Source organism: Petaurus breviceps, unplaced genomic scaffold (genome assembly GCF_028583685.1).
Source record: "Petaurus breviceps papuanus isolate PSGF00001 unplaced genomic scaffold, PetGlider_PUasm1.0 138, whole genome shotgun sequence".
NCBI classification, from domain to species: domain Eukaryota; kingdom Metazoa; phylum Chordata; class Mammalia; order Diprotodontia; family Petauridae; genus Petaurus; species Petaurus breviceps.
Window position 1 is genome coordinate 2869094 of NW_027185694.1, and position 19491 is coordinate 2888584.

At 41.0% G+C, this 19491-nt stretch overlaps 1 protein-coding gene across 1 annotated transcript in view; it reads left to right on the top strand.

Annotated features, from left to right (window-relative positions):
* FRMD3 (FERM domain containing 3) overlaps nucleotides 1-19491 on the top strand; it is a 348473-nt gene that overhangs the window by 250415 nt on the left and 78567 nt on the right. Inside the window, exon 6 of the mRNA XM_069105383.1 lies at nucleotides 70-193. Within this exon, the coding sequence (XP_068961484.1) occupies nucleotides 70-193 (124 nt within the window). The remainder of the gene's footprint in view (nucleotides 1-69; nucleotides 194-19491) is intronic.

Genomic DNA, 19491 nt, shown 5'->3' on the forward strand with positions numbered 1-19491 from the left:
TCTCTCTCTCTCTCTCTCTCTCTCTCTCTCTCTCTCTCTCTCTCTCTGTCTTTGTCTCTCTGATCACAGCTGAATTTGGGGATTATGACCCTGATGAAAACCCAGACAATTACGTCAGTGATTTTGAGATCTTCCCGAAGCAGTCCCATAAGCTGGAAAGGAAAATTATGGAAATACACAGGAATGAACTCAGGTAAAACAATGTGCTGTGTGCCAGACATACCTGTGAGAGTGTGACTCAGTGATGGATAGCAAGCAGAAATCCTTTGTGGAGAAGCCAGAAAGCTTGCTTGTATGCTTGTCGAGTTCTTGGGGTTGTTTTCACATGGGTCATCAAGGAAGGGGGGTAGCTGTCATTATTAATAGTTACATCTGTATGTGGTACAGTATAAAACTCCCTTAGGGAACTTGGAGGGATAGTTGGGATGATATTTTTCTTGTCTGTTTTTTCTTCCCAATGGTAACTTGTCAACCGCTCCGTTTCCTTGTTTCCTAAAGTAAGATTTATGGCAATATGTATGTATATGTTTATATGTATCAGCTCTTCTATTTTTAACCTCATGTTGGCATATACTTTTCCTAGGGTAGTGGTTGGAGAAATCTTGATACTAAATAGAAATGACTTCCCTATGCCATGTGCTTGCCCAGGTGCTTTTGAGACAAGAATTTATTTTATTACTCTATTTTCCTCTTACTATGATCTTGAAAGGGACCACATTAAAAGAAGGGGAATGTCTTATGGGTAAGCCATCAGACATTGAAATGAGACAGTGCTTGGGACCATTTCCCAGCTTGAAATTCTCATTGTGTGCCCATGCTGATGGCTTCTGTGTGCCCATGCTGATGGCTTCTCCGTCATCATAACCTGGGTCTGGTGGGAAACAGAGCTGGAGCTTTTAGATTGCAATGAACATAGATTCTGTGCAGGTGGGATACGGCTGAGAACTACTAGTCAAGATATTGCCTCATTACTCTGAAGGAAAACAGTCTCATAGAGCCTCATGATCTCTAATGAATCAGTGGGTCCCTGAAGAGCTGCCTTAGGCACGTGCACCCCCTTCTGGTCAGTCTGAGAAATAGCATGGCTACCTTGGGGCAAAAGAACGCCATGTTTCCTTTGGTGGCAGGGATTCCTAGAAAAACACTCTTCTTGCAGAAAAGGAAAGCCCAAGATAGCAAAAAAGAAGACATTCTTGCAGAATTTTTTTAAAAAATGGAGGCAAATAAGATATTTCTTCAAGAACTTTAAAAAGCACCTACAGGCTTTAAAATTTTTGGGGTAGAAGCAATTTGTCACAGAACTGAAACCTCACCATTGAGATGCACAGGTTTCTTCCCAGATAGAGTACAGTAAAAAAAAAAAAAGTGAGTTACCCATTGTTCATTGTAGAGTCATATGATCGTATATCTAGCATTTAGCGTAGAATAGAGGTGACCTCAAGGCCACAGGTCCCCCAGCCCTGACCTAGAACACAGTAGGTGCTTAATAAATGTTTATTGATTGAGGGATAAAACTGGAAAGGACCTCAGAAACTATCTAGTCCAACAGTATCATTTTTTTCAGATGAGAATGCTAAGTGTCAAGGAGATTGTGACTTGCCCAGGGTCACAGAGGTAGTAACTGTCAGAAGTGGGGTTTGAACCCAGTTCCTCTGACTTCATAGCTCCTGCTCTTGCCACTGCAACATGCTGTGAGAACCGTCACAGATAGAATCAAAGCTCTATCTCATGTTGAAAAATTTAATGACATGAAATTTCCTTTTGATTTGAAATTTTTTCCTCTAGCCTATCCTATTATGAGATAATCTCACTTTGATTTGTGTGAAATCAATATGAAACATGGCAATGACTTTTGAGACAGAAGATATTGAAAATGAGACTGTATACCCTTTGGTTTTGGTGCCTCAAAGAGCACAATTCTCTTTCCCTTTGGCACTTCTTTGTACTCTATGTGCTTAGTACGTGAGGCTGTGATTGAAGTTGGAGGTATGTTAATTGGGCTTTGTACTTTGTCTCTGACTTTGCTGATGTCTTGCCTGTCATCATCAGAAGTAATCTGCAGCATCCTGGAAATGTGGAACTGTATCAGGCAGGCAGTGTTTCTAAATTGTTGAGCCTAAATTCCCTGTCTTGGCTTGAAATGTCCATGCTGCAAAACATGTCATGTTAGACCTGCCAGACAAAGTCTACCTGAAAAAAGAAATAATTGAGGTTGTGTGTCTCAGAGATCATGTAGTCCAAAATAGTATGGCATTACATCATGCTGACATTCTCCTGTCAGTGTATTTCCCTCTGGCAGGAGCAAAGGATGACTGTTATCTTATGTTTTCACTGGTACCCTTACAATAGCAAGAGAAAGTAGAGAAGGCTCCCAGCTCATTGGGATGACCCAGTGGATCAAACTTATGGGAGCACAATGGCGGGAGTCCTGCAACATGGACAGGCATGAATGGGTTAAGATCTTCTCTATCATCATTATTGCTCATTCGTTTCAGTCCTGTCCAACTCTTTGTGACCCCATTTGGGGTTTTCTTGGAAAAAATACTTTAGTTGGTTTGCCATTTCCTTCTCTAGCTCATTTTACAAATGCAGATACTGAGGTAAACAGGGTTAAGTGAGCTGCCCAGGGTCACACAGCTAGTAAGTGTCTGAGGTCCAGATTTGAACTCAGGTCTTCCTGACTGTGGGCCCAGAACTGTATCCATTGTGCTACCTGGCTGCCCATCACCATCATAGCTGGCATTTATATAGCATTGTAAGGTTAACAAAGTGCCTTACCAATATTTCATTTGATACTCAGGACAACCATTGGAGATGGGCACTATTATTACCATCCCTATTTTACAGATGAGGAAACTGAGGTGGGCAGAATTAAGTGACTTGTCTAGATTCACATAACTGGTAAGCTTCTGAGGCAGGATTTGAAATCAGGTCTTTATAACTCCAATTCCAATACTTTGTCTACTGTGTCTCCTAGCTTCCTTATTGAAGAGAATGCCTACACTGATGGAATCCCAGATCCATTTGAATAGCTAAATGCATTCCTTATTGTGCCTTATCTTCTCTCCAATTTGACACATGTTTTCTCTGTGCGAGTAGAGTGGAGAGATGCTCTGAGTCAGTTTTGGAAGATGAAAATAGGAAAAGAAGCCAATGGTGCAAAGAGCCTGTGGCTGGCTGATGGTGGGATGTTTTGGGTTGGAATGGGAGCTCTGTTAGCACTAATTGAAACAACTTGATATGCCACGCGCCTGTCGTACACTTAATTTTAAAGAGATGGTGAAAATGCTGACAGGCTTATATTGGGAATATGATCTGCAAACTCAAGTGGCTGATTGAACCCTTAACTCAGCAGGAATGATGGGTGAGAGCGCATAACAGCTTTACAAAGGTATGATTTATTGCTCCCTCTGAGTTACTCACCAGCAGTCCTATCCTATGAAGGATGGTTAATGCAGGGACAATTAAATTACTGCTTGGAGACTTTAGGGGTTGCTCCCTTTTTGCACCTAAAGTTATTTGTGTTTTTGATGGAGAAACAAAAACTAATCTCTGGACTCAGCTTCAGTTTTTGTCTTGGGCTAGACAGTATTGCAGAATAGTAATAATTACCAATGACCACAGCTACTTGGGTGTGGTGGTCATCAAAGGATTGTAAATTTAGAGGTGGAGTGGTCCTCAGAGATCATGTAGACCAGGGGTGGGGAACCTGTCGCCTCAAGGTTGCATGTGGCCCTCTGGGTCCTCAAGTTTGGTCCTTTGATTGAATTGGAAAAATTGGACAAGATCCAAATTTGGATTCAGTCAAAGGGCTGTACTGGAGAACCTAGAGGGTCACATGTGACCTCAAGGTTGCAGGTTCCTCACTCCTGATCTAGTTCAACTCCCTTATTGTATAGATGAGGAAATTGAGGACCTGAGAGGTTAAATGTCTTGTCCATTGTCTCAAGGGTAATAAGTGGTGGAGCTGGGATTTGAATTCCCATCCTGTGATTCTTAATCCAGCCTTTCCACTGCCCCCATGATGTCTCTATGAAAGAATCGTCTGTTTTGCTTCTGACCAAATTTTCTATTCGTCTCTGGTCTTTTCATCTAGAATGCTTCAAAGTTCTCTACTTCATTAAATATCTGTTTTATCCACTGAAAGATTATACTCAGTTTTTGCTAAGTATGTTATTCTTGATTGTAATCCTAGCTTCTTTGCCTTCCAGAATATCATATTTTAAACCCTCTGTTCCTTGAATGTGGAAGCTGCTAAAACTCGTGTGATCTTGATGGTAACTCCAGGATATTTAAATTTTTTTGGGGATGCTTGCAACATTCTCTCCTTGACCTGGGAGCTCTAGAATTTGGCTAGGATTTCCTAGGAGTTGTAGTTTGGGGATCTCTTTCAGGAAGGGATTGGTGGATTCTTTTGATTTCTGTTTTACCTTCTGGATCTAAGATAGGAGGGCCGTTTTCCATAATAATTTCCAGAAATATGATGTCTGAGTTATTTTTTTTTATTATGGTTCTCAGGTAGTCCAGTAATTCTTACATTAACTCTCCTCAATCCATTTTTCAGGACAATTGTTTTTCCAACAAAAATATTTCCCATTTTCTTCTTTTTTTTATTCTTTTGACCTTGGTTCAAATCCATTCAAATTCCTGTAATAGATGCCTCTTTTCCTCTCCTGTCACCTTCTTCTTGACTCTCAACAATCTGACTTTTTACCTCATCATTCAACTGAAACTGATTTCTCCAAAGTTACACATGACCTCTTACTCACCAAATCTTATGACCTTTTCTCATTATTCATCCTTCTTGACCTCTCTTGAGTCTTTGACCCTGTTGATCACCCTCTTCTCCTTAACAATCTCTTCTCTCTAGGCTTTCAGGACACTGCTCTCTCCCGATTCTTTTCCTTCCTCTCTCTCTCTCATTGATCCTTCTCACTCTCCTTTGCTGGATTCATCCCTTGTACATGGCCCCTTCTGTCCTCTGACACTGCCACCACCCTGGACTATTGTAATAGCCTGCTGGTTGGTCTCCCTGTCACAAGTCTCTCTTCACTCCAGTCTACCCTACTGGATAGTACCTGTCAAAGTAATATTCTGAAAGGGCAGTTCTGATCATATTACTTTCCTACTCACTAAACTCCAGGGGCTCCCTATAATTTTCAGGATCAAATATAAAATTCTCTCTTTGGCATGCAAAGCCCTCCATAACTCCTCCACCCCCTGCCTCGCCAGTCTTTTTGTATCTTATTCTCCGTCACATACTTTTTGATCCAGTGATATTTGTCTTCTTACTATTCCTCCAAAAAACACTTCACCTCCTGACTGGGCATTTTTGTTGGCCTCTTCATTGTTCCTGGAAAAATTTCCTTCCTTTTCACTATCTCTTGGCTTCCCTGGCTTTCTTCAAGGCCTAGCAAAGATCCCACCTTCAAGGAGCCTTTTAATGATCTCCATTAATTCTAGTTCCTAGCTTGCATATTGTCCCTCCCATTAACTGTGAGATCCTTGAGAGTAGAGTCTGTCTTTTGCCTTTATTTGTATCCACATAGCATAGTGCCTGGCACAAGTAGATGGTTAGTAAATGTATTATTATTATTATTAGTATTAAATAAATAAGTTCATTAACTGAACTCTGACACTGTATACATGACATTGGGCAAATCACTTAATGGAAAGACACAACCTTTGTGGTTCTTGGTTTCCTCATTTGTAAAATGAGGAAGATGGATAAGAAGGGACCCATTGGATTGCTTCCAGCTTATGGCTCTATGCTCCTATGAAGCACTGTGGGCTTCTTTCCTCATCTATAAAATAGGAAATTTAGGTTATATTTCTTGAGGTCCCTTTTGACTCCATATCTGCAATCCAGTGACTTATTTTGTTTAGACTATTTAAAAAAAAAGTATCCTTTTAGAATGGAGCATGATTGGGTGGCTACTGTATGCCATTCTTCATCTTTGGCTCTAAGATTTAAGAAAGCTATCTGTACTACTGAGAGTTTTTGTTTCATCAGATTTTTTTCTCCTTGTGGCTCAAAATTAGCTCTTCTTTTCTTTCTTTCTTTTAAAAAATTAAAACTTTGGTTTTATTTTCTCAAGGGTTCTGCTTTTAAGGATTAGTTATTATAGACTGAGAAGAGGGCCCAGACCTGAGCAGCTTATCTCTTTATTGGAGTCACTGCAATGACCAGGCCTGCTGTTTAAACATGGTATCATGGGGATTCCTAGCCTTCATGGGCAAATTAGTCCTCAGGATAGAATGCACATAAGTGTGTCTCAAGGGGGAGTATTAAGTGAACTCACACACTGGATTCATGCTTTGGACTTCCATAAACTTTTCAGTGGTACAGAGAGATTGTCAGAGGCTTAAGGGCACTTCTCAGAGAGAAACCCTGGGCCATTCAGGGTCACTTGAGTGAGTGAATATTGATTCCATTGTGTGAGTTCAGTATTATCAGAGGACATTACCATAGCCGACAGGATTTGGAGTGTGAGAGGGGAACCTTAATGCAACAGTTCTTAATGTTTTTTACATGTTTCATAGACCTTTTGGCAATCTGGTAAAACTTGTGGATATCTTTTCAGAATATTTGTTTTCTACATCATAATGGAAGGAAATGCTAAATTTCATTTAGAGATTAGTGAAAATAAAGATGTAATTTTTTTCTTACCCAATTTCACGGACCCACTTAAGAATTTTTTGCCATAGAGATCATCTGGTCCAATCTCCTCATTTTATATAGGTAAGGAAAGAAAGGCCTACAGAAATGAAATGAAGTGGAAGTATGGAGAGAGTGAGATGGTACAGGGAATGGAACCCAAGACTTTGAGTCAGGAAGACCTGAATTCAAATCCTGCCTTACATGTTTACCAGCTGTGTGACCCTGGGCAAATAACTTAACCACTCGGTGCCTCAGTTTCCTCATCTGTAAAACAGGGATAATATTAGCATCCACCCTCTAAGGTTGTTGTGAGGATAAAATGAGTTAAAATGTATACTACTTTGCAAACCTGAAAATGCTGTTATTATTATTGCAGTGGTGGTTGTGGTTGTGGATTTTGTTGCTGTTCATTGCCCAGCATTATGCAGGGAACAAATAGCAGAGTTTCAAATGAATCAATGATTTAAAATTTTTTTTAAAAACACCTGTTGTGTACCAGAGTGGCAGCATGATTATACATAGCAGTCCTCAAAGCCAGCAAGACATCGTCAGTTCAAATCGTGTTTCTGACATATGTTGGGCAAATAATTTTTCCTCTGAGTGCCCTTGGCAACCATGTAAGACCCTAAGATGAAGAGAAGGTGCCAACCTGCATTGGTAAGAAGGAGTTTCCTTACTGAAGAATTCCTCATACAAATGAGATTTCAAGATCAGTTCTGTCCCTGCTATGTGCCAGGTGCTGTAGTCTATTTTGAAAATACAAATCCAAAAGTGACCCAGTCCTAGTCTTCAAGAAAGTGACACATACTTAAAAATATATAAGATATATGCAAAATTTATAAAAAGTCATCGAGATGAGGCATTAGCAACAGTCAGGGGAGGGAGGGGATCAGGAACAGCTTCATGTTGAAAGTAGCGTTTGAGTTGAGTTTTTAAAGGGAACTAGGTAGCAGTGAAGTGGAGGACAGCCCATACAGAGGTGATGAGGGGAAGTCAGCGCTGTGTGTGAGAAGGCCTGTTTGTCTGGCCATAGTCAGCAGAGTGTTGAGGTAGCCAGAGCTGCTGATGTGATCTTGGGCTCCAATAAAAGAGGCATGATGATTAGAGTAATGGAAGAGATAGCCCTTTTTACTTTGCCTTGGTCAGAGAGGTTGGCACCATATTATTGTTACTGGAGATGGCAAGAACTTAGTTTATTTGGAGGAGATCCACATTCTGTGTGAGGGCTATGGGCACTGAGTGCTATTAGTCTCCTGGTTGGTGCCTTGGCTGGGGCCAAGAACTCACTGGCAGATTGCCTTGACCTGCTCAGAGCCAGAAGAGGAAAAGGTGGGAGATACAAAACCACTGTTTGTGGGGTGTGTGTGCGTGTATGTGGTCATGATGGAAGACACAAGAAACCCCAGATAAGTTAGAGGCAAGGGAGCATAACAGGACTGCCACAGTTAATAACGAGAATTTATTGTTGGTTTTTTATTCATTTTTCAGTTGTATCTGATTCTGTGGCATTTTCTTGGCAAACTTCTCTCTGGAATAGTTTGCCATTTCCTTCCTAGCTCATTTTACAGATGAATAAACTGAGGCAAACAGGGTTAAGTGACTTGCCCAGCATCACACAGCTATTAAGTGTCTGAGGCTGGATTTGAACTAGGAAGATGAATCTTTCTAACAGGCCTGATGCTCTATCTACTCTGCCACCTAGCTGCCCCAATAATAATAATAATAGCTAACATTTACATAGTGTCTAGATGCGCCAGGTACTGTGCTAAGCATTTTTAAAATATTATTTCATTTGGTCATCACAGTAACCCTGGGAGGCTATTATTATCAATCCCATTTTACAGATGAGGAAACTAAGGCAAACAGAATCACACAGCTATTAAGTGTCTGAGGCCAGAGTGGAGCTCAGGTCTTCCTGACTCCAGCCCTGGCCCCCAGTGCTCCTTCCATTTCACCACCTACCTCCCCTTAGGAAAAAGGTAGGAAGATCTCAGGGCATATCGCAGTACCTTGCTGATGGACTGTCCTGGATTGATTTGGGCTAAGTGTCTTACCTGTGGACCATACAAGGGCTCAGAATTTCTGCTAGCAGTCATGTGACCAGTACTGAAGGACAAAAAGAGATGAGCAAAGGCCAGAGGAACTCCTGCAGCCATTGCGCATTCCTCAATGACTGGTTTTTGATAAGACTGGACTTCATCACAGAGCAGTTCCTGCCTCAGGGGTCCCACTATCATACTTACTTACGGCTATCAATTGCTTCTTTAGGCAGCACCACCTCCTTCTCTGTTCTCTCTGGCCTCTGACTATGTAAACCTGGGCAAATCTTTTCATCCTTTAGTACCCTTGGTAACTCTTTTAGATGATCTTATAAATCTGCTTTAATAGAGGATGAAATCATAGCCCTTTACCCCACAACAAAATCCAAACCAAACATAGAGCTCCTTCCTATATCCTAACCAGAATTTCTTTTCATAGCAGTGAGCATACTTAGTGCCTGCTTATCATGACAGTACAAGTGAAGTATAAGCAAAGCCTTTCCTAAGCCCCTGGGCTCTCATCCACAAAGTCTTTGAATGTGTGTGAAGAAAGATAGGCGTATTCTCCCTTAGAATGGAAGAATCACTTCCAATTTTTTTGTCCACAGTGTGGCTTCTCCTCTTTTTTCCCAGCTTTATTGACTTTACAGTAGTCTAGTCAGTCACCAAGCATTTATTAATAGCCTACTCTGTGCTGACCCTTCCCGTACTCTACATTCTCATACATAAAAACTGGGGGACCACTACCTATTCTCTGGCTTCAATATGTTGTGTTCTACTCCTGCCCATGTTGTCCAAGGTGCTCTTCATACATGAAAGGTACTCCTTCCTCTCTGACTTTCAGAGTTCCTTCTAGGTTCTGTTCAGGTATTACACCCTTGAAGCTTTCCCTCATTCTCCTCTTGGCTAATTTCCTTTCCTTTCTCAGATTATAATACATTTGGTCTGCTTATCCAGTGAGATTGAGTATGTAAAGTGCTTTACAAACTGGAAAGCATTATATAAATGTTAGTTATTAAAATTATTGATATTCTTATAATCTCTGTACAAGCTGTATTTCTTCAATAGAATGCAAGTCCTCCACAGGGAGGAACTATTTGATTTTTGCCCTTGTTTCTTATCTTGTAATGGTTAATTAGTGTTTGTATTGGACTGAATTGAATAGTAAGATATGACTCCAACACAAATAATCACCATATCAATCAGTAAAGCTTCCTTAGCAGTACCTGGTGATGTAGAACATATGTCTCATGAGAAAGAGGAAAAAGGCTAGACTGTCACTCCATTTAATATTCTAAGTAAGTACTGATCTTCTATCACAATCCACATTACGTCAAATCATTATGGAAGTAATGAAGTGTGATTTTTCTGTTCTTTAAAGTAGTCAAATGCACCCTCAGGAACAGCTTTGCCCATAAATGAGATTATAATTAGTTAGATTTTCTAGGTCTAGTTATATACTTAAGAACAGATGATCTGTAATAAAGGGTAATGCAGTTGTCCTTTGTAATGGTAAATCTAAAGAAATTGATGATGAAAGGACACTGGGTAGGTCATGTCTGTCTCTCATAAATGGAGAGTGATGGTGGTAGATGAGAAGAAAAAGAGAAGGAAAGAGCATGTCCTAGCAGGATTTGAAGAGGTGAAGTAAATGCTCCCTTTGGTGGATTTGGAATCATAGGGCTGGGTTTGAATCTTGGTTCTACTACTTAGGACTTATATGACCTTGAGCAAGTCACATAACCTTTTCATCATCTATAGTATTAGGAGTTGGATTCAAGGATTGCTCTGTTTTTTCCCAGTGCTAAAACTATAATCTGATCACTTACAATTCCTTCTGAGTCCCAACTTTTCCAAGATGGCAGGAGGAGGAATGGGTATTCCCTTTAATCTCTGTCAGATTGTATAGGCTATGTGAAGCAAGAACTGAGAAGGCCCCAAATTACGGGGAGGTTTTGTGATATCCCTCAAGGCTGTAATAGGTTTCCTGAGGTCCCCAAGAATCTTCCTTGGGGATGGCAGAAACTGAGTTGGAAGGGACCTCAAAGGCCATTTAACCTAACCCACATCTGGACAGGGTTTGTCCCTATATGCCAGATGATCATTTGGACTTTGCTTATAGACCTCTGGATTCACCACAGTATTTTAGTTGGTTGATATCTTTTGGATGCTAACTGCTTTATAACATGTTAGTTACCCTCCTTAGTTTTTTGGGATCTATAAATTTGGCAAGTGTGCCATTTATCTATCTTTATCCAAGTCGCTAACAAAAATGTTAAGTAGCACTAATGTGTGTGATATATGACCTTGGATGAATTACCTTTCTGGGACTATTTCCTTGGTAAAGTGGAAGAAGCACTGTTTCTGGAGTCAGAGGGTAGATGTTCAGATTCTGCCTCTGATGTTTGCTACCCAGGTGACCTTGGGCAAGTCATTTAATATCCTTGTGTCTCGGTTTTCTCACTTGTAGAATAAGAGGTTTAGACTAGATGGCTTTTGAGGCCCATTGAAGCTTTAATCCCAGTTGTGGAATTTCCAGCCTTACCTCAGTTATTATTTTGAAAGTGGGGATGTTTCTCACTGTGTGTGAAATTGCTTGAGACCCCCCTCCCCTTCTTCTTGTTCTGATGACTGGATAGATGGTCTGTAGCAGCACATCAGGAAGTAGAAGATTTTTTCAGGTACCTCAGGGCTTCATCTCAATTTTGCCCAAGCCCCTGGCCATCTACCAGGGGACATCTGAAAGGGAAGATGATGTCATATAATGATGTGTGTCCCTGCCAAGGCTCAGAGAGAGTGGACTATTGGTTTTTTATTCATGGAGACTGTTTTTTGGGGCTCCTATCTATCTTGGCACAGGCTGGGCCAATCATCTGCTTTCCCTGCCATCAAAGCAAATAAGATGCTAGAACATCACGTGGCACACTGGAGCAAGAATTGCCTCTGGAGCCAGAGGACCTGGGTTCATCCGCCTTTGGTGCTACTTCTGCATCTTGAACAAATCATTTCATCTCCCTAGGCTCTTAATTTCTGCATCTGTACAGTGAGGTGCTGGACCAATGGCCTTACGAGTCACTAGTAGCTTTAGACCTACCATCCTATGATTCTGAGATCATGGAATCTCAAATTGGAAAATATTATGGTTATTACCTTATTCACATTTCTTTCTAAGTGAAATTTATCAGCATTGTCTGTTGTTGTTCAGTCATTTCAGTCATGTCTGACTTTTCATGACCCCATTTGGGGTATACTTGGTAAAGATACTGGTGTGGTTTGCCATTTCCTTCTTCAGCTCATTTTACAGATGAAGAAACTGAGGTAAACTGGATTAAGTGACTTGCCCAGGGTCACACAGCTAGTAAGGCTTGATTTGAACTCAGGCCTTCCTAACTGCAGACCTGGTGCGCTGTACCACCAAGTCCACCATTATTGTTAAGTAGTAACTTTAGGTACTCTAATTTCATGTGTTTATCCATTATCTACCATAGTTTAGAGGTAAAGCATTAAAAAAGAAATTGTTTAAAGTTGACTAAAAAAAGCAAACATAAGGAATTATAGAGCCAGACATAATTATCCCACCTTACCTGATTGTAGTCTTCATCAAATGCAGAGAAACATGTCTTTTCAGAATTTGCAGCTATTACAAGAAAAGATAAAATCTCAGTTAATCCTTTGCTGTTACCACTCAATATCTCATTAGAGATGCCATTAGCCTTAGCAATACATTTTCTGGCAAAGGATATAAAGGATAGAAAATCATTATTTTCTGCCATAAACAAAAGTTCAATGGAAGATACAAGAAAAACATTTCTTTTTAACTGATCGAAGTCAGTGTTTTCCATCATGTGGGTCATCACATATTGGCTGTTATTTAAGTCAGTTGGGAAATTTGAGTTTCTCTCATTTTCCCCAGTCCTCTTTGCTTTTGCTGGCCTCCTTTTAATTCTTTCCGTTTTTTTGGTTCAAAGTAGGCTTTTATTTTTTTTTCTCACTGTATTCATGGCTATCTGTGGATTCAGAAAACCCCCCAGAGTTCCCAGGCTCTGAGATCTGCCCAGGGCCCCATGCTGCCAGAGCCACAATGGACTTCCTGGCACATTTTGGTTGGCAGCTTTCCTGCTACCAAACCTTGTCCCTGTTTCCAGTTAGTTCTTCTTTCTTGGTTTCTCTTTCAGGTAAACAGTTTCAGGTAAACAGTTTTTTAGAGTGACCTAAAATAATATTAGGTACAGTTAAGCATTTGCAAATTTAAGCTGGGCTTATTGTTTTCATTTAAAAATGCCTTTCTGAGCTCTGAGCTTGCCAAATATATTGTCTCTCTCTAGATAGTCATGGGACTTAATTCAGGCATGCATTAGGCAGCTAACATAGGTCCACACCATACTAGGTGCTGGGAATACAAAGACAAAATTAAAGCAGTTCCTGCCCTCAGGGAGGTTACATGGGAGGGGGGAGTTGAAGGGGATATGCAGCATGTATACAGATAAATGTAAAATATAAACAAACTAATTTTGGGGGTGGGGTAGGGTTGGTAAAGCACTAACAATTTGGGAGATCAGGATTTGTTATTCAGTCATGTCTACCTCTTTGCAACCCTATTTGGAGATTTCTTGGTAAAGATACTGGAGTGGTTTGCAATTCCCTTCTCTAATTCAGATGAGGAAACTCAGGCCAATAGGGTCAAATGACTTGCCCAGGGTCACACAGGTAGTAAGTGTCTGAGGTCAGAATTGAATTCAGGACTCCAGGGCCACCTATGTGCCCCAGGAGATCGGGATAGCCCTTATATAGGAGGTCACATTTGAGATGAGCCTTTGAAGGAAGCAGGTGAGTTAGTAAGCAAGTATTTCTTTTTAATTTTTAAAAAATTTTTATTAGGTTATTTATTTTTAGTTTTCAGCATTCACTTTCATAAGTTTTAAATTTTCTCCCCCTCTTCTCCCCAAGACAGATTGCAATCTGATATGGCCTCTACACATAGATTCCTATTAAAGACATTTTCACATTAGTCATGTTGCATAGAAGAATTATAACAAACGGGAAAAAAACATGACAAAGGAAAAAACAAAATAAAACAAAAATTGCCTGCTTTGTTCTGCATTCTGACTCCAGAGTTCTTTATCTGGATGTGACTGACATTTTCCATCTTGTGTCCTTTGGAATTGCTTTAGGTCCTTTCAGCAAATATTTCTTAAGCACCTACTATGGGCCAGGCATTATTTTCAGGGCTGGGATTACAAAGAAAGGAGAAAAAACCCAGTCCCTGCTCTCGAGAAGCTCCCAGTCTAGTGGGAGAAAACACCATGTAAAGAACTATGCATAAACAAGACATAGGATGAATTGAAGATAATTCAGAGCCAAGGCACTATGATTTAGGAGGACCGGCAAAGGTTCCTCACAGAAATCAGTACTTGAGCTGGCACATGAAAGAAGCCATATAGAGTGGGAAGCAGGGAGGAGGAACAGGGAGAAAGTTCCAGGCATAGTTAGTGACTCTCTGATGTGAAGGATAAAAAGAGTGAAGGTCACATACCTGTTGGTTCTAAGGAGGTAAAGGAATGTCTTCCAGCCATGTAGGAATAACCCGTGCGAAGTCACAAAGATGGGAGACTGAGCCTAATGTGTGGGACACGTGAAATAGACCAAAGGACCATAGTTTTACAGCTAAAAGAGACTTCTGATGTCATCCCATGCAGTTTCTGCATTTTGTAGATGAGAGAACTGAGGTCTAAAGAGTCAAGTGACTTGGCCAAGGTAATACAAGAGTTAAGTGGCAAAGCTTAGATTTGAACCAAGGTGCTCTGATCTAGCCCTTGTTACATTATTATTTTTTTTTATTTTTTAGTTTACATCATTCATTTCCACAAGATTTTGAGTTACAAATTTTCTTCCCATTTTCCCCTACCTACCAGCCCAAAACAGCGATCGCACTTAATATCCCCTCCCCCAATCTGCTCTCTCCTATATGTTCCCCCATCTCCCCTCCAACTTTCCACTAGGGCATGGTGGATCTCTGTGCCTCAGTGCCTGTATATCTTATTTCCCAGTTACATGTAAAATAATAATAATAATATATTTTAAACATTTGATTTTAAACCTTTGAATTCCAGATTCATTCCCTACCTCCCTTGTCACCGTCTCTTACTGGGAAGATAAGCAATTCAATATAGGTTGTACATGTGTAGTTATGCAAAACATTTCCATAGTGTATATATTGTGAAAGCTGACTATATTTCCCTCCATCCCATCCCACCCCCACTTGTTTTATTCTCTACTTTGATCCTGTCCCTTTTCAACAGTGGGTGCTTCCAAATTCCCTCCCCCCACCCCAGCCTGCCCTCCCTTCCATCATCCCCACTCTCATCCCCTTCCCCCCTACTCTCCTGTAGGGTGAGATACCCTATTTAGTGTGTATTTCATTCCCTCCCTAAGCCAAATTCATTGACAATAAGGTTGACTCATTCCCTTTTGCCTTCCTGTTCTTCTCCATTGTAACTGTTTTCCCTTGCCTCTTCTATATGAGATATTTTACCCCACACACACTCACATATGTATTCATATACCCATATAGCTTCCTATATAGACATATATGTCTATAATATATAGACATATGTATATATACGTATATATATATACACTCCTACACAGACACACACACACACATATATATATATATTTTTTTCTCATACTGAGAAAAGTTTCATAAGTTACAATTATTGTTTTTCCATGTAGGAATATAAGTAGTTCAACTTTGATAAGTTCCTTATGATTTCTTTTCCCCATTTACTTTCTTATGGTTCTCTTGCTTCTTGTATCTGAATTTCAGATTTTCTATTTAACTCTGATTTTTTCATCAAGAATGCTTGAAAGTCCTCTATTCCACTGAATGACCATATTTTCTACTGAAACATGATACTCAGTTTTTCTGGGTCAGTGATTCTTGGTTTTAATCCCAGCTCCTTTGCCCTCTGGAATATCCTATTCCAAGCCCTTCGATCCCTCAGTGTAGAAGCTGCCAGATCCTGGGTTGTCCTGATTGTGTTTCCACAATATTCAAATTGTTTCTTCCTGGCTGCTTATAATATTTTCTCCTTGATCTGGGAACTCCAGAACCTGGCTATAATATTCCTAGGAGTTTTCTTTTTGGGATCTTTTTCAGGAGGTGATTGGTAGATTCTTTCAACCTCTATTTTGCCCTCTGGTTCTAAAAGATCAGGGCAATTTTCCTTGAGAATTTCTTGAAGAATGATTTCTAGGTTCTTTTTTTGATCATGGCTTTCAGGTAGTCCAGTAATTTTAAAATTATCACTCCTGGATCTATATTCCAGGTCAGTGGTTTTTCCAATGAGATATTTCACATTGCCTTCTATTTTTTCATTTGTTTGGATCTGTTTAATAGTATCTTGATTTATCATAAAGTCACTAGCTTCCATTTGCTCCAATCTAATTCTGAAGGAATTATTCTCTTCGGTGAGCTTTTGAGATTCTTTTTCCATCTGGCAAATTTGGCTTTTTAAGGCATTCTTCTCCTCATTGGCTTTTGCCATTTGAATTAGTCTGTTTTTTAAGGTGTTATTTTCTTAAGGCAGGTTGTTGACTCTCTTTTCATAATTTTCTTGCATCATTCCCATTTCTCTTCCCAATTTTTCCTCCACTTCTCTTATTTGGTTTTCAAAATCCTTCTTAAGCTCCTCTATGGCCTGTAAGAAGCTTATTCTTTTTTTGGAAGCTTCTGGTGCAGGAGTTCTGACTTCATTGTCTTCCTCCTGTTCCATGCTTTGATCCTTTTTGTTCTCCAAAAAAGGAATCCAGAGTTGGACTGTTGTACTTGCCTTGCTTCCCTTGTTTGCTAATGTTGCCACTCAATTACTTGACTTTTGAGCTTTTTTGCCACAGTAGAACTCTGCTACCAGAGTGGGGAGCTTTGTCCCAATCCCTGGGGTTTTTGCAGCTGCTGGAGCTATTAGTTGGGTGCCTTTCTCTGAAGCCTCCACACCCTCTGGCAAACAGGCCACGCACCCCAGGACCTCCACCCTAGACCACAATCCAGATCCAAGCAGGTTAAAGCAGGAGCGATTACCCCTCAGACCAGTTGCTTGGTCTCCCTACAATCTGTAGACCAGGAGTTCTGAAGCAACCTTGTGGCAGCAGCTGCATGGCCACAGCACCTCAGCCGTTTCTCCCTCCAGGGCGTAAAGGCCTGACTGTACTCCCGAACTCCCGTTTCACAAAGTCCACACTTCACTGAACTCTCACTTTGTCCTTAGCATCTGGATATCAATAGATAATTCTGGAAACCACCACAGCTTCTGGTAATCTGAAGTCCCTCCAGCTGGCGGCTGGTTGTGGCTGCCCTGAGGCTAAAACCTCGGCTGGAGTGGGGCTGGGCTCAGCTCCCAACATGCTGAACTGGCCGCTTCCTGCTGACCTGCTGGGCAGTCCTCAGTGGGAGGTTAGCTTCTCTGTGTCATTTTGTGGGTTCTGTAGCTCCAGAGTTTGTTCAGAGTTACCTTTTACATGAATTGGAGGAGGTGGAAGTGGGAACCCCACTGAAGTCCTTTTTCTACTCCACCATCTTGACTGCACCCCATATTCCCCTCTTTCTGTTATTAAATACTATTTTGCAAGCAAAGGTAATTAGAATCTCATGGTAATATACATTTGTGTGGTCTTTCACAAAGTATTTTCATTCATCTTTTATTTAATTTGGTCATTACAATGACTGCAAAGGTAGGCAGGGTAGATAATATGTATTCACTTTTACAAATGTGGAGACTGAAGTCCCAGACAAGTCAACAAAGAATCTGTTAGGTGCCCACTTTGTGCCAAACACCTGGATCCAAATAAAGGCAAAGAAATTTCCTGCTATCAAAAGCTCACAATATTATGGGTATATAAAATGCAAACAACTACATACAGATACAATGTAAACAGGATGCATTGAAGATAACTTCAGAGGGAAGGCATTAGCATTAAGGGGGATCAAGAAAGCTTTCTTGTAAAAGGTGTTAGGATGCCAGGAGATGGCAATGAGGAGGAAAAAGAATTCCAGGCATGGAAGACAGCCAATGAGAATGGAATGCATGGAGTAGGAGGATAGCTTGTCTTGTTTGAGGAGCAGCAAGGAAGCCAGTGTCGCTGGACCAGAGTATGTGGAAGTGAGTAAAGTGTAAGAAGATAGGAAAGGGCCAGATTTAAGGGCCATCCAAATAGCAGGCTTCATATTTGATCCTGGAGGCGATTAGAAGCCATTGGAGTTTATTCAATGGGAGTGGTGGTAGAAATGACATAATTATATCTATGCATTAGAAAGATCACTTTGATGGGTCAGGGAAGGATGTGCTGCAGTGGAGACTTGAGGCAGGGAGACCCACCAGAAGTCTTTTGTAATAGGCCCAGCATCAGGTGGTGAGGCTTTAGATCAAGTTGGGATAGTTGTGCCAGAGGAGAGAAAGGCTCGTATATAACAGATATAATGAAGGTATGATCAACAGGACTCGAGAAGACTGTGGATATGGGGGTGAGAGTGCAGAGGGAAGGATGATATCTGGGCTTTGGGCCTGGGAACCTGAGAGGATGATGTTATTCCCAACAATAATAGGGAATTAAGATAATGGTGCCCTGAATAGAAGTTTAGGAAAAGGGAAAGATAATGAAGTCAGTTTTGCAAATGTTGGAATTCAGGTAGCTATAGGACATACAGTTTGAGATGTTCAATAGATAGTTAGAGATGTGAGACTGAAGGTCAGAAGAGAGGTTAGGGCTGAATAAAGAGATCTGAGAATGAGAGATGATACTTGAATCTATAGTAACTGACAAAACTACCAAGCAAAATAGTATAGAGGTAGAAGAGAAGAGAGCTGAGGACAGCTGGTACCTGGGGTTAGCGGGCATGACCTTGCTGAAGATTCAGCAAAGGAAGCTAGGAAGGAGTGGTTCAGAGAGGTGGGAAGAGACAGCCCACTGTCACTGATTCTCTTCCCCTTGTTACTTTATTCTCTTTAGGTATTTGTGACATTGCTCTCTTTCCATGTTCTCCTCCTACCTTTCTGAACTAATGGGGATGGACAGACCAATTTTTTTTGGAATTGGAGAGACTTGGGCATGTTTGCAGGCAGCAGACAAGCAACCAGCAGGAAAGGAGGGATTGAATAAGAGTGAGGTGGGGGATGATAGAGAGAGAAATCTCCTGTAGAAGATGGGATGGAATGGAGTCACTTGTGCATGGAGAATGCTTGGCTTTGGCAAGGAGAAGGGTCGCTATTTGTGTGAGACAGGAGTGAAGGGCATTGGTAGAAGACATCCAAGGGATGTGAGATGAGGTGGAAGGGAGATGAGGAAGCTCTCGGTGAATGGCCTCTTTTTTTTTTCACTGAAATATGAGGCAAGGTTCTCAGCTGACAGGATGGGGACAGAAGTCCTGAGATGCTTGAGGATGCATGAAAGTTTTGAAAAAGGTGCTGTAGTGAGCAGGACAATGAATCAGCTAAAGAGGTGTAGAAAAATTGCCTTGCTTCATTGAGGGTCCCATTGAAATTATGTTATATGAGGAGGTTATCCCCCAGGAGTTCAAGGATGCCTCCATTGTCCATCTCTTTTAAGGTAAAGGAAATAGATTGCCCTGTGACAATCACAGTGGGGCATCTCTCTTAGTCATTGCTGGCAAGATCCTTGCCATAGTCCTTAATAGACTGATCCGTCACCTGGAAGATGGTCATCTACCTGAGAGCCAGTGTGGCTTCAGAAAGGGTCAAGGCATGGTCAATATGTTTGCGGCCTGACGACTCCAGG